The sequence below is a fragment of the Sus scrofa genome, chromosome 9 (assembly GCF_054392235.1).
Source record: "Sus scrofa isolate SSC_HxYL_T2T_F1_AM1 chromosome 9, Sscrofa_HxYL_maternal_Yorkshire_Landrace_v2.0, whole genome shotgun sequence".
Classification (NCBI taxonomy): Eukaryota; Metazoa; Chordata; class Mammalia; order Artiodactyla; family Suidae; genus Sus; species Sus scrofa.
Window position 1 is genome coordinate 45,907,491 of NC_139391.1, and position 14,638 is coordinate 45,922,128.

The window sequence follows — 14,638 nt, forward strand, 5'->3', positions numbered from 1 at the left end:
ATGGAATCAGGGACTTCATTTTGAAGGTACATTTTTGCAGTCAAATTGCTTTCTGTTGTTTACTATAGAAAACAAGGAGGGGGATTTTTTTCTTCTGAGTAGCAAGTGATTAGACTAGTAGGAAATAAATGTTTGCAGAATACATATGAGAAGCACAGCCTTTTTTGTGGTACAGAAAAGCTGAAGAATTCAGTTAGTTAAGAGGATGACAAATAGGAATTCCCATTATGGCTCAGCGGTAGCCAAGCCAGCTAGTATCCATGAGGACTGGGTTTGATCCCTGGCTCTGCTCAGTGGGTTAAGGATTTGGCATTGGCATGAGCTGCGGTGTAGGTCATAGACACGGCTCAGATCCATGGTCGCTGTGGTGTAGGCCAGCAGCTATAGCTCTTGATTTAACCCCTAGCCTGGGAACCCCCATATGTCGTGGGTGCAGCCCTAAAGAGCAAAAAAATAAAAATAAAAAGATGATGACAAATAGATTTTTGTAAAGAACAGCTTTAAAAAACAAACAAAAAAAACCCCCAAAATGAGCCAGGCACTGGCTTTTTTGAGAAAACCTGTCAATCTTTGGGTTTTTAAAAAAAAGTTTTCATGTAGTTGACACATGTTTATACCAACATATCAGGTTAGGTTAAGGTGACCACAAACAGGTTTTAATGTTGTTCAACGTAGGGCCACATTTACATTTAGTAATTTTTGCCAGTGGGAGTTCTCGCAGGAATATGAGACTTATTTCTGACACCATTTTGGATGTGTTTGGTTAGCCTCCTAGCTATAGAAGGTATGGCTCTTTAAAATGTGGACCATTTCTGTTTGGAGCCTTTTATACTTCATTTACAGGTAATTTCACCCTGCTTCCCTGTTGATCAGGAAATATAAGAAAGAGTCTGTGGTTAGATAAACCCTGTTTATATCAGACTGAACCTTTTGATAATATAGACTGGCAGATTGTTTTTTGAGGGGAATTTTTTGGTTTCTTCCTTTTTGGTCACACTCATAGCATGTGGAAGTTCTCTGGCCAGGGACTAAACCCACACCACACTAGTTACCAGAACCACAGCAGTGACAATTCTGGATCCTTAACCTCCTGAGCCACCAAGGAACTCTGGGAATTTTAAAGAAGTAGTATAATTGGGAATGGAAGCTTGGTAGATCTCTGTTTTTTAGTTAGAAGCCTTTTCTGCCATTTTTAGGGTATAGAAGTAGGTGATTTCTGTGTTTTGGTATGGTAAAAATCAGCTGGAAATAACTAGAGTTGCATGTGTTGATTCTAGATTGTAAGTTAATCAGCTATACCTTGCCTTCATTTAATTTTATTTTCAACACACATGATTGTTACTGTTTGTTTTTGGCTTGCCCTCTGATTCAGGGTCAAGAAAGTGACTCGTCGGAGACCTCAGTGCGAGGACCCCGAATTAAACATGTCTGCAGAAGAGCTGCTGTTGCCCTTGGCCGAAAACGAGCTGTGTTTCCTGATGATATGCCCACCCTGAGTGCCTTACCGTGGGAAGAACGAGAAAAAATTTTGTCTTCCATGGGGAATGATGGTAGGTCGGGAATGTCAACCTTGAGTTCTGAGCAGACATTGGGTTTGTTTGTTGATCATCCCAGAGGTGCCCAATAGGTCTTCATAGCATTAGAGGTTAGGCTGGGTCCTCCAAAAAACGTGGCATGGGGGGAGTAACTGCAGGGATTTTATTAGAGGAAACACCTGAGAGAAAATGGGGAGGGAGTCAGGAAAGCTGGGAGTCTGACCCTAATGAAAGTAAGAGGTAAAGAAGTGGACAGAATCTTCCTCCTAGACTGACACGAAGTGTAAGAAAGCTTGGCAGGGCTGTGGGGCATCCTTGAGCAAATTTTGACTGTCCTAGGAGTCTTGCATCTCCCAGGAGCAGGCCTACCTTAGTGTCCCTGCCACGCTCATCACTGCCTGAGAGCAAGCCCCGTGGTAAGTGTGGCCTCTGTACCCCTGGATTTCAGAGCACAGTGGCTGGGGCCTGTGGTTTGAGGTCTGTGAGGCATGGTTCTCATGGTTGCCAAATAGTTTTCAAATGCTGGTGACTACGCATACGAAATTTGAGGGTTAGAGAGTCTTCAGAGGCATTCAGTTCATATTCTTTTTTTGGCTGTACCTAGGACATGGGGAAGTTCTCAAGCCAAGGATCAAATCCGTGCCACAGTAGTGGCCTGAGCCACAGCTGTGATAAGGCCAGATCCTTAGCCCCTAAGCCACTAGGGAACTCTTCAACACATACTCTTTTTTTTTTTTTAATTAAAAAAATTTTTTTTTAATTTTATTTATTTATTTGGTCTTTTCAGGGCTGCATCTGCAGCATATGGAACTTCCCAGGCTAGGGGTTGAATCGGAGCTGCAGCTGCACCTGGCCACAGCTACAGTAATGCCAGATCTAAGCCACATCTGTGACCTATGCTGCAGCTTGCAGCAAGAGTGGATCCTTGACCCACTGAGCAAGGCCAGGGCTCGAACCTGCATCTTCTTGGATGCTAGTCAGGTTCTTAACCCGCTGAGCCACATCAGGAACTCCCTGAACTCACATTTTTGATTTTAGGTTACACTGTGTTTTGTTTTCAGTGATTGGATTTTTGCTTTCATCATGTTGCAAGTTATAGGCATTTTTAAAACATTTAAGTACTTATTTAAAAAAGGCTATGAACTCTGCATATGAGTATTTTTTTACTATAACGAATTGCATTTCTGGGAGTCCCGATTAAAACAAGGTTGGAATGTATATAATCACATCAGTAGATTTTGAGAATCTCCCCTCCGTTCCCAGAAAAGAATCAGATACTCCCTCAGAGCTAATGACACGTTCCTTTAACAGACAAGTCATCGATTGCTGGCTCAGAAGATGCTGAACCTCTTGCTCCGCCCATCAAACCAATTAAACCTGTCACCAGAAACAAGGCTCCGCAGGAACCTCCGGTAAAGAAAGGAAGGCGATCAAGGCGGTGTGGGCAGTGTCCTGGCTGCCAGGTGCCTGAGGACTGTGGTGTTTGCACTAATTGTCTGGACAAGCCCAAGTTTGGTGGCCGCAACATAAAGAAGCAGTGCTGCAAGTGAGTACACATCTGCCCCAAGTGGCTGGCCTCCTTTCAGCCAGGAGGTGGTTGCCTGTCCCTAGTTTGTCTTCGAGATGCATCAGAAGACCCGGTGTGCTTGTACTGCATCTTCTTGTAAGATGAGTTGCACAGTTGAATTTTGTGATGTGCCAGGTTTGGGCTGCACTTAAATAAGAAATCCTTAGGGACAGTGCTAACAGAACTTTATGGAGTGGCATATCTGCTCAAGTTCAGCCTGGTAGCTGTGAGCCAAATGACTGTTTAGCATCTGAAACGTGGTTAGTGTGACTGAGAAACTACATTTAAAACTTTGATTTAATTTTAAAGTTAAATAGTCACATGTACCTAGGCTACTGTATCACTTCAGCTCTGGAGGGTGTCTTCTTAAAAACTGACGAATTTATGTATGGTATTTATTAGGTCAACTGAATTACCTTTATCTTTATGGCATTCAGGAAACATGATTGCCAAAGTTCCCCTTGTGGCTCAGCGGTTAACGAACCTGACTAGCATCCACGAGGATGCGGGTTTGATCCCTGGCCACACTTAGTGGGTTAAGGATCTGGCATTGCCGTGAGCTGTGGTGTAGGTCACAGACACAGCTCAGATCTCACGTTGCTGTGGCTGTGGCGTAGGCCGGCGGCTGTAGCCCTAATTGGACCCCCTAGCCTGGGAACCTCCATATGCCACAGGTGTGGACCTAAAAAGACAAAAAAAAAAAATTAGGAAATGTGATTGCCATGATTGGAGTTCCTTGCTCTCTAACTCTCTAAATATTTTCATGCCTATGGGTTTTTTTGTTTGTTTGTTTGTTTGTTTGTTTGGGTCTTTTAAGGGCTGCCCCTGCAGCATATGGAGGTTTCCAGGCTAGGGGTCCAATTGGAGCTGTAGCCATTGGCCTACACCCCAGCCACAGCAATGCCAGATCCAGGCTGCGTCTACAACCTACACCACAGCTCATGGCAACACTGGATCCTTAACCCACTGAGCGAGGCCAGGGATCGAACCTGCATCCTCATGGATACTAGTCAGATTAATTTCTGCTAAGCCACAACGGGAACTCTAGAAGTTTTGATTTACTCTACCTTTTTTCCCTTTTTTTTGAGTTGTTTGTGGATGCACTTTTTTTTTTCCTTTTTTTGTCTTTCAGGGCCGCGCTTTTGGCACATGGAGGTTCCCACACTAGGGGTCCAATCGGAGCTACAGCTGCCAGCCTACACCATAGTCACAGCAATGCAGGATCCAAGCCGCACCTGTAACCTGCACCACAGCTCACGGCAACGCCAGATCCTTAACCCACTGAACAAGGCCAGGGATGAAACCCACAACCTCATGGTTCCTAGTTGGATTCGTTTCTGCTGTGCCACAACAGGAACTCCTAGTTGCACTTACTACTCGTGGGATAATTTGTTTAAAATGGATGAGAGGGTTGCACAGAAATTTCAAATTTCAGATTTCAAATTCTCAAATAAATGAGAATCTTTTCAAGTGCTTGGCACCAGGAAGAGATATTTTCAATAGGTATCTGCTTAATGAATGAATGAATGACATGACATGAAAGTGATTTATATAAAACATAATTGGGAGAAATGCTGCATTACTTATTGAAGGGGACACAGTTTCTAGGAGACAGCAAGTAGTTCTGTGCTTTGGTTTAGTCTGGCCTTAAGCAAGAATCTTGTTTTAGGAGTTCCCATGGTGGCTCAGTGGTTAACAAATCTGACTAGCATCCGTGAGGATGCAGGTTCAATCTCTGGCCTTGCTCAGTGGGTTAAGGAACTGGCTTTGCTGTGAGCTATGGTGTAGGCTGCAGACCATGGCTCGAATTCTGCATTGCTATGGCTGTGGTGTAGGCTGGCAGCTACAGCCCTGATTGGACCTCTAGCCTGGAACCTCCATATGCCACGGGTTTGGCCCTAAAAAGCAAAATAAAAAAATTTTTGTTTCAGTCCCATTAGTGAAAGGAAGTGAGACAATTCACAGATCAGCAAAAAAGGTACATGATGGCAAGATAAAATCACTAAATTTAGGAGTTGAAGTGGATTCAGTTCAATTTTAGACTTCAAATTAAGTTTGAGTTTCATTAAATTGAGGACTGAAATATGTGTCTAAGCCCTGAGATAGACCTGTAGCATTACAGTGGCAGATGGAAGACTTGGGTAATTTTAGTCTATTTTATATTCAGATTATTATATGAATATTAATCTCATAAGGGAGCAGAACTTACCTGACTGCAAGAAATAATGACTGATCATTTTGTGTGTAGTTGCAAGATATTTGAATCCCATTTCACAAATAATTTTATATTTGCTCCATTAGATCTTCAAGGTAGGTAAATTTGCTGGTCAAAAGATTCAAAGGCTTGGATTTAATTTAAAAAATGAGCAGCTCCCTTTTCAGTCCTCAAAATGAACCTGAATAAGAGTTCACTGATTTTTACAGACCAGTTAACGCTCTTTCAATTGGTTCTCTTCTGAATGTAGTTTACTTTATGGTATTCCTTTTTATTATAGGATGAGAAAATGTCAGAATCTACAGTGGATGCCTTCCAAAGCCTACCTTCAAAAGCAAGCAAAAGGTAGTATTATAAAAAGATCTTCCTCCAAATGCTTCCCCCTTCAGTGTCATACACTCATGTACATGTAGTGTAAAGAGAGTACTAGCCTTTCTTTGAAGTACTGTTCTTCCCAGAGAGCTGATGATTGTTGAAGCTGGGTGATAGATATATATGAGTGTTCGTTTTACACTTCCCTTTACCTTGGAGCATGCTTGAAATTTACCATAATAATTTTTTTTTTTTTTTTTTTTGGTCTTTTCACCATTTTCTTGGGCTGCTTCTGGCACATATGGAGGTTCCCAGGCTAGGTGTCGAATCAGAGCTGTAGCCACTGGCCTATGCCAGAGCCACAGCAACTCAGGATCCGAGCAGCGTCTGCGACCTACACCTCAGCTCACAGCAATGCCGGATCCTTAACCCACTAAGCCAGGCCAGGGATCGAATCCGCAACCTCATGGTTCCTAGTCGGATTCGTTAACCACTGCGCCACGACGGGAACTCCCTATAATAAAATTTTTTAAAAATCCATTTAAGGACCTCCCACCATGGCACAATGGATTTGGCAACGTCTTTGGAGCACAAGGACGTGGGTTCAATCCCTGGCCCAGCACAGTAGGTTAAGGATCTGGTGTTGCTGTAGCTTTGGCTCGGATCTGATCTCTGGCCCTGGAGCTTCATATGCCCTGGGGCGGCCAAAAAAAAAATTTTTTTTTTCCATTTAAAAATTGCATTATATTTGATTTCCTAGAGCAATAAAAATATACCTATCTCATTGACCAACTTGCCACTAACTTTTTCTTGCACCTTTCAGGTTCAGCTTTAGGAAACTGAGAATAAGATCATTACATTCCTATACTTATATATGTTAAATAAAATGTTCTCACAGGAAAATAATCTTGCTTCCCCCCCCAGCTGTGAAAAAGAAAGAGAAAAAGTCTAAGACTAGTGAAAAGAAAGAGAGCAAAGAGAGCAGCGTTGTGAAGAACTTGGTGGACTCTAGTCAGAAATCTACCCCAGCAGCAAGAGAGGATCCCACCCCCAAGAAAAGCAACAGTGAACCTCCTCCTCGCAAGCCGGTGGAGGACAAGAGTGAGGAAGGGAATGCCTCCGCCTCGGCCCCTGAGGCCAAGCAGGTGGCTGCACCCACCTCCAGGAAGTCCAACAAGCAGGCCTCCCAGCCAACACCAGCCATCCCCCCACAGCCACCCAGCACAGCACCACCGAGAAAAGAAGTTCCCAAGACCACTCCTAGTGAGCCTAAGAAAAAGCAGCCTCCACCTCCGGAGCCAGGTGAGTGAGGAAGGCAGGAGGAATTGCTCAACCAGAAGTACCAGCAGAGAACACTGACGTCATAAAGAGCGTTTGGAAACCTGAAATGTATGTTTGAAGTCTTTGATATAACAAAATTAGCTCTCTTGTAACTATTATATAAAAATAAAGAAGTAGAAGCTAAACCCAGTTAAGTTGGAGATTTCCTGTTTAAAGTCTAGAGTATAAATGGTTTTTTGTTTTTTCTAATGCCCCCTTCTTCACAGGCCAATCAGGTGTAGAGTCATCGCTGCTATTTAGCATTAACTGTTAAGTTTAGTCGCATCTGACTGTGATTTATTTTGAATTCTTTAGGTCCAGAACAAAGCAAGCAGAAAAAAGTGGCTCCTCGCCCAAGTATTCCTGTAAAACAAAAACCAAAAGAAAAGGTGAGGAGAAATTTGTTTCTCTGCTGTTTCTCAATGATGTGTTCTGAAGGGAAATAGCCTTATCCTTGCCTTGATTGAGTTTGTACAACTGCATTTCTGCTTCTATGTTGATGGCAGTGAAATTTCTTAAAATTAGCAAACTTCAGGTTTAGGCTTTAGCTCATTTCTTTTTTTTCCTCCTGTCGTTTTTCTCTTTTTTGTAGCCCACATGTTTTTGCTGCAAGCTGCTTAGTGTAATTGTTTTTTTCCCCTCAACATCTTTTAGCAATATTTGTCTATAACAGTCAGCCTCTTCTTGTGTCCACTATTTTTATTATGTGGGGAGGGAGGTCTTTAAGAATCTTCTAGCTCTTTCTGTGCCACCATAATGGAGCCTATGAACATCCTGGCTGATCCTCTTGAGAGCATCAGCAATGCTGAAGAAAGAGGCAAATGCCAGGTTTTTACTAAGTCATGCTCCAGGATCATTGTCCAGTTTCTCACTATGATGGTGAAGCATTGGTGAGTTTGAAATCATTGATGAGCACAGAAGTGGTAAAACTATTGTGCATCTTATAGGCATGTTACACACATGTGGCGTGATCAGCCCCAGATTTCATGTGCGCAACACCAAGATCTAGAAAAAAATGGCAGAATAACCTGCTCTCACCCCGTCAGTGTGGTTTCATTATACTGACAACCTCAGCTGGCATCATGGACCACGAGGAAGGAGGGAAAATCTTGGGTTGCCAATAAAATGCCTCAGTGGGCGGGGGGGGACGACTCTGAAGATTACTTTTCTGTTCTGTAGGACACTTATTTTGGAAACATGCTTTCCAACTCTATTAATAAAATTTGTCATTTGCATTATTATCTGTTGCAAAAGTGAAGGCAAGCCAGGTGTGGATTTTCCCTTTATCCATCTTCAACCTCCGCAGGAAAAACCACCTCCAGTCAATAAGCAGGAGAACGCAGGCACTTTGAACATCCTCAGCACTTTCTCCAATGGCAATAGTTCCAAGCAAAAAATCCCAGCAGATGGAGTCCACAGGATCAGAGTGGACTTTAAGGTAAAAGCATTCTGTGACCACATCGTATGTTAAGTGTTTCGGACTTTAAATCAAGAAAATGATGTTAGGAGTTCCCGTCATGGCTCAGTGGTTAATGAATCCGACTAGGAACCATGAGGTTGCGGGTTCGATCCCTGGCCTTGCTCAATGGGTTAAGGATCCAGCGTTGCCGTGAGCTGTGGTGTAGGTCGCAAATGTGGCTCGGATCCCACATTGCTGTGGCTGTGGCATAGGCAATTAGACCCCTAGCCTGGGAATTCCATATGTTGGGGGTGTGACCCTAAAAAAGGCAAAAAGACAAAAAAGAAAAAGAAATTGATGTTAGCAAAGCTGTTAAAGAGAAAATTCACACCAGGTGGGGGAAGGAAGAGCTACACGTGAGCTCTTGTCAGCGTTACCAGGTCAGTCTGTGGGCTGACTGAAGGACAGAGGCTCTCGAGGCAGTCCTGCCCATCCTGAGTTGTTAAGTCCATTTAGAGGAGAACAGTATTTGAGGAAGTAGTTCATTCACATAGGAATTACCAAACCATGATGATTGCTTGAATTAGCAAAACTCAAAGGGAAATTTAGTTCCAGTAGATCTTTGCATAGTTAACAGTGAGCCTTTTAACAGATTGTGTCAGATTTAGGTTTTTCAAAGCAGCATTTATTTTGAACTTGTTGAAATGAAATATTTTTGATATTCTGGTGTCACTCTAATTTTATGCTTTTCATCCTTATTTTCAGTGCAGTGTTCTGTCATAAACTCTCAAATGATCTTTCTCTCTTTTTCCACAGGAGGATTGTGAAGCGGAAAATGTGTGGGAAATGGGAGGCTTAGGAATCTTGACCTCTGTTCCTATAACACCCAGGGTGGTTTGCTTTCTGTGTGCCAGTAGTGGGCATGTAGAGGTGAGATATCCTGCTTCTCTGTACCCCAGAAAGGATAATGATAGATTAGCATGCTGTGATGCAATAAATCATTATATTCTGTTTTGTTGGTATGTAGCAGGTACTATAGCCTGTTTGAACCAGCAAATGAAGTGCTTTTGAAGTTTTTTAGAAATTTCAGGAAGAGGTTTGCTGTTTTTTGGAGTAGCAGTTATGTGAGTGTGGAAAGTTTAATAGTTTCATCTCTTAAATTTATTCATTAGAGTTCTGATTTTTCTGCTAGATGTCCAAACATGAAAGAAATGATAAATGTTTTTCTGGAAAAAGAGGTGCTTTTGATAGTTGTTTTATGTTTAATATCAAAACCTCCTTGTCTGTAAAGAGCTCTTAGCAATTAATAAGAAAAAGGAATAGCACCGGAGTTCCCATCGTGGCGCAGTGGTTAATGAATCCGACTAGGAACCATGAGTTGCGGGTTCGATCCCTGGCCTTGCTCAGTGGGTTAACGATCCGGCGTTGCCGTGAGCTGTGGTGTAGGCTGGTGGCTACAGTTCCGATTTAACCCCTGGCCTGGGAACCTCTATATGCCGCGGGTGCGGCCCTAGAAAAGGCAAAAAGACCAAAAAAAAAAAAAAAAAAAAGATAAAAGAAAGAAAGAAAGAAAAAGGAATAGCACCAAGTAAAAAATCTGAGGACAAGAATAGATAATTTACAAAATGAGAGGAACATGGTGAGAGGGGAGCTGATTACCAAACACTGTAAATTAAAGCATGATAAAAAAGGTCAAGTGGAGATCCTGCCATGGTGCATCAGAGAGTATGTAAAGCGTAATGCCATTTTGGCTTGGGAAAATAAAAATATATATGTAAAAAGAATTCTTGAGGTTCCTATTGTGGTTCAGTGGGTTGAAGACTCAACGTCTCTCTGAGGATTCGGATTCCATCGCTGGCCCTGCTCGGTGGGTTAAAGATCCAGTGTTGCCACAGTTGCGGCGTAGGCCACAGATGTGGCTTGGATCCAGTGTTGCTGTAGCTGTGGTGTAGGCAGGCAGCTGCAGCTCGTATTCTCCCCCTAGCCTGGGAACTTCCATGTGCCATGGGTGCGGCCCTAAAAAGGAAGGAAGGAAAGAAAGAATGCTGAAGGATTTATACCAAAATCTTGAGTGTGGCTGGCTTATGGGTGACTTTTGTTTTTTATTTTTCTTTCTTTTTGAGTTTTTTTTTGCAGCATGTGCCACCTTTACAATAAGAAAAAAAAGATAGCACAATTTTAAATAGGAAGCAGGAATTTGTCATTCATATAATTCTCAATTTCTGAATATTTCTTTAGCTTATTTATCACATACGTTTTCTAAGGTCCTTAAAAAAAAACAAACCAAAGCCAAGTTAATTTAGATGTTGAGCAATCAGTGAGGTTAATTTACTCCCTCAGAGATTCAGTCCTGCTCACTTGCTATTTTAAATTATGCGTTAGCAAAATTACATGTTATTGCCTGGTATTCATTAAGGAAATAGTTTCTTAGTGCCTGTTACAAACTATATTGTTCTACGTGCTGGAGTTGCTTTAGAGATAGCATTGAAACCAAAACTCTTCAGTCTATAGGTGCCAGGGGTCCACTGTATCTCTTTTCCTACATAATCTAATGCTTTACGTCCGCACACATGCTACCCATAGGAATGACTTATTTTTGTAACACTAGTACTTCAACTTCTGTGTTCAAACAGGGTTTTTTTTTTTTTTTTTTTCCAGAGTATAATTGCTCTAATTTAAATTGTGTAGCTGTGCACAGCAGTCCCACGGGATTCCTAAAAACGGAATTAGAGAATGCCTGCATTTCACTCCTAAAGCATAACCCGTGCTTGATGAATTCTCCCTCCATTTGAATTTTTAAAAACTTCTTATGTTGACATTATTTCAGATTTACAGAAAAGCTATAAGAGTAGGACAAACAATTCCCATATACCCTTTACCTGGACTCCCCAAATGGTAATTTTTTTTTCTTTGTGTGTATATATTTTACAAAGGAATAAAATATATGCACACATTTTATATGTAGACACTTTTTTTTCTTAAAATTTGAGGGCATGTTGCAGACATAAGCCATTTTACCTCCAAGTTATATGTAGTAGATTTCCTAAAACCAAAGACATTCTTACATAACCATAGTAAAATTATCAAAGTCAAGAAATTAAGGAGCTCTTGTCATGGCGAAGCAGAAATGAATCCAGCTAGGAACCATGAGGTTGCAGGTTCGATCCCTGACATCCCTCAGTGAGTTAGGGATCTGACGTTGCCGTCAGCTGTGGTGTAGGCCGCAGACGCGGCTAGGATCTGGTGTTGCTGTGGCTGTGGTGTAGGCCAGCAGCTACAGCCCTGATTTGACCTCTAGCCTGGGAACCTCCATATGCCACGGGTGCGGCCTTATGAAGACAAAAGACAAAAAATAAAATAACATTGGCATATTATAGTTATCTAAGTAAAACTTTAAGTTTGACCAGTTGTCCCAAGAATTCTTTCATGGCAAAAGAAAATTATGAGTCACCTTTATTTGAATTTTTGAAAATCTCTATCATTATGACAATAACTTATTTCTAAAATTAAAGGTGGGAAGGACAAAGCAGAACTTAGAGTTGTTTAGTAGGTTGTAGAAAACCTTAAAAACTCTCCCTGTTTCCCCTTCCCTCACTCTTTTACATTGCCTTAGCTTTTTATTTTTACTTCTTTTATGGCATTTAGCATGTCTGTTATGTCTTGGATTATATATTTAGTTGTTTTATAATTCTGTTATTATTACTTTGGTCTCCTCATCTCTTGCAGTGCCCAGTATTCTCCTTTTTAACATAGTCATTATTTAGCGAATATATTGAATAAAATATAAAGCCCAAAGTATGTAAGTAGGAAGGACTTGGTTGATATTTCTACATATAATTTGACTGCTTCTGTGTTCCTGTCTTCCCCAAGTTTGTGTATTGCCAAGTCTGTTGTGAACCCTTCCACAAGTTTTGTTTAGAGGAGAACGAGCGCCCTCTGGAGGACCAGCTGGAAAATTGGTGTTGTCGTCGCTGCAAGTTCTGTCATGTTTGTGGAAGGCAGCATCAGGCTACAAAGGTACAAAACTGAGCAATGGAACCACTTTGAATATTGCTCTCTAGCTCTATTTCTGCCTTTTAATTTAGGATTTTATATCTATATTTTTTCTCTGTTGGCTTAGTCTGTTTTGATTATTTAATTGGATATAATCAATTGCATATTTTTTTGTGTTTTGATATTGGAATTGTAGCAGAAAACAGGGCATTGGATAAAATCTTCCAAATAAATGAAATCTACCTTATTGCTGAGTGCCTTTGGAAGGCAATAAATCCCCGTGTTTTGAGAGTAAATAAATTATGAGAAAGTTTAAACTGTTACAATGATGTGCTGTACTTAAGTAAAGATAAATATGAAATGGGGTACTGAGTGACAGGTGTCCAGTGAAGGTGAGGTCATGCCACCTTTTTGCTTTCTTATTTCCTTATAGCAGCTACTGGAGTGTAATAAGTGCCGAAACAGCTATCACCCTGAGTGCCTGGGACCAAACTACCCCACCAAACCCACAAAGAAAAAGAAAGTTTGGGTGAGTACACACATTGTACAGTTACAAAGAGAAGGGGGACTGCTGGGCTTACACAAATTATAATAGGAATGTTGTGCCTGAGAGAGAAAAGCTGTCCCAGTAGAGAGCTGTCTAGAAATGGATTTGCATTTGAGATTTTTTTAATAAGAAGAGATATTAAAAATAAGTTCCTCTTGAATTTCTTTTCATCTCTTCCAGATCTGTACCAAGTGTGTTCGCTGCAAGAGCTGTGGATCCACAACTCCAGGCAAAGGATGGGATGCACAGTGGTCTCATGATTTTTCACTGTGCCATGATTGTGCCAAACTTTTTGCTAAAGGTACCTCAAAAAAGCCAGTTTTGCTAACTTTTAGAGGTTGTACTTAGTGTTTTGGAGGTAAACTGGACACTGCAGTGGAATGAACAAGTCTTACCATCTTGTCAATGATGCCTTTCAGACACATTACTAAGTTCTTGGTCTTCCTCTTTTTTTTTTTTTTTTTGCTTTTAAGGGCCACACTCACGGCATATGGAGATTCCCAGGCTAGGGGTCTAATTGGAACTACGGCTGCTGGCCTACACCACAGCCGTAGCAACTCAGGATCCAAACCACGTCTGCAGCCTACACCACAGCTCACAGCAACTCTGGATCCTTAACCCACTGATCGAGGCCAGGGATCGAACCTGCAACCTCATGGTTCCTAGTCGGATTCGTTTCCGCTGTGCCGTGACAGGAACTCCATTGTTCTTTTCTTTACACAGAGAATTATACAACTAGAAAGGTTTCATTAGGAATTCCCATTGTGCTCAGCAGTTAACGAACCCGACTAAGTATCCACGAGGACATGGGTTTGATCCCTGGCTTGTTCAGTGGGTGTAGGTCACAGATGTGGCTCAGATCCCGAGTTGCTGTGGCTGTGGTATAGGCTGGCAGCTACAGCTCTGATTCGACCCCTAGCCTGGGAACCTTCATGTGTCGCAGGTACGGCCCTAAAAAGACAAAAATGAAAGAAAGAGTTTGTTAGCTTTGGGGGAATGAATTAAGGGGACTATTTATAGTAATGCTTTAAACACAGTATGCTTTAAACCAGTATTTCCCAAAGTGAGGTTATATATTCATTTGATTGTTTCAGAAATGATTTTAGGGAGTACTAAGTCAAATATTTTATTTTATTTTATTTTTTTGTCTTTTTGCCGTTTCTTGGGCCGCTCCCGCGGCATATGGAGGTTTTCAGGCTAGGGGACCTACACCACAGCTCACAGCAACGCCGGATCGTTAACCCACTGAGCAAGGGCAGGGATTGAACCTGCAACCTCATGGTTCCTAGTCGGATTCGTTAACCACTGCGCCACGACGGGAACTCTAAATATTTTAATAGTTAAGCTGGGGAATTCTCGTTGTGGCACAGTGAAATAAACCCGACTAGTATCCATGAAGATACAAGTTTAATCCCTGACTTTGCTTCAGTGGGTCGGTGATATGGTGTTGCCATGACCTGTGGTGTAGGTCGCAGATGCAGCTCAGATCCCCAGTTGCTGTGGCTGTGGTGTAAGCCGATATCTGTATATCCGATTTGACCCCTAGCCTGGGAACTTCCATATGTCTCAGGTATAGGCCTAAAAAGAAAAAAAAAAAAAAAAAAAGTTATGTTAAAAAAAATTATAACCAACACATTAAACTCCTAATTTTACAGACTAAGGATAATAATGAGATAAAGGTCACTACTGCAGAGTTAGTTCCCTGGTAGCCTAGCAGTTAGACTTCAGTGCTTTCATTACTATGGCCTGG

General features: G+C 41.7%; 2 protein-coding genes and 1 pseudogene across 4 annotated transcripts in view; all 3 read left to right on the forward strand.

Annotated features, from left to right (window-relative positions):
* The window catches only part of IL10RA (interleukin 10 receptor subunit alpha), a 926,736-nt gene that overhangs the window by 469,251 nt on the left and 442,847 nt on the right, over positions 1-14,638 (forward strand). The window lies entirely within an intron of this gene.
* The window catches only part of KMT2A (lysine methyltransferase 2A), an 85,185-nt gene that overhangs the window by 34,300 nt on the left and 36,247 nt on the right, over positions 1-14,638 (forward strand). For all 3 annotated transcript variants that reach the window (XM_084976247.1, XM_084976248.1, XM_084976249.1), the window contains 10 exons: positions 1,373-1,550; positions 2,847-3,081; positions 5,598-5,662; positions 6,554-6,931; positions 7,265-7,338; positions 8,256-8,387; positions 9,165-9,278; positions 12,219-12,365; positions 12,775-12,870; positions 13,069-13,189. In XM_084976247.1, coding sequence (XP_084832373.1) covers positions 1,373-1,550; positions 2,847-3,081; positions 5,598-5,662; positions 6,554-6,931; positions 7,265-7,338; positions 8,256-8,387; positions 9,165-9,278; positions 12,219-12,365; positions 12,775-12,870; positions 13,069-13,189 — 1,540 coding nt within the window. The remainder of the gene's footprint in view (positions 1-1,372; positions 1,551-2,846; positions 3,082-5,597; positions 5,663-6,553; positions 6,932-7,264; positions 7,339-8,255; positions 8,388-9,164; positions 9,279-12,218; positions 12,366-12,774; positions 12,871-13,068; positions 13,190-14,638) is intronic.
* LOC146399878 (small ribosomal subunit protein uS8 pseudogene) lies at positions 7,568-8,213 on the forward strand (annotated as a pseudogene).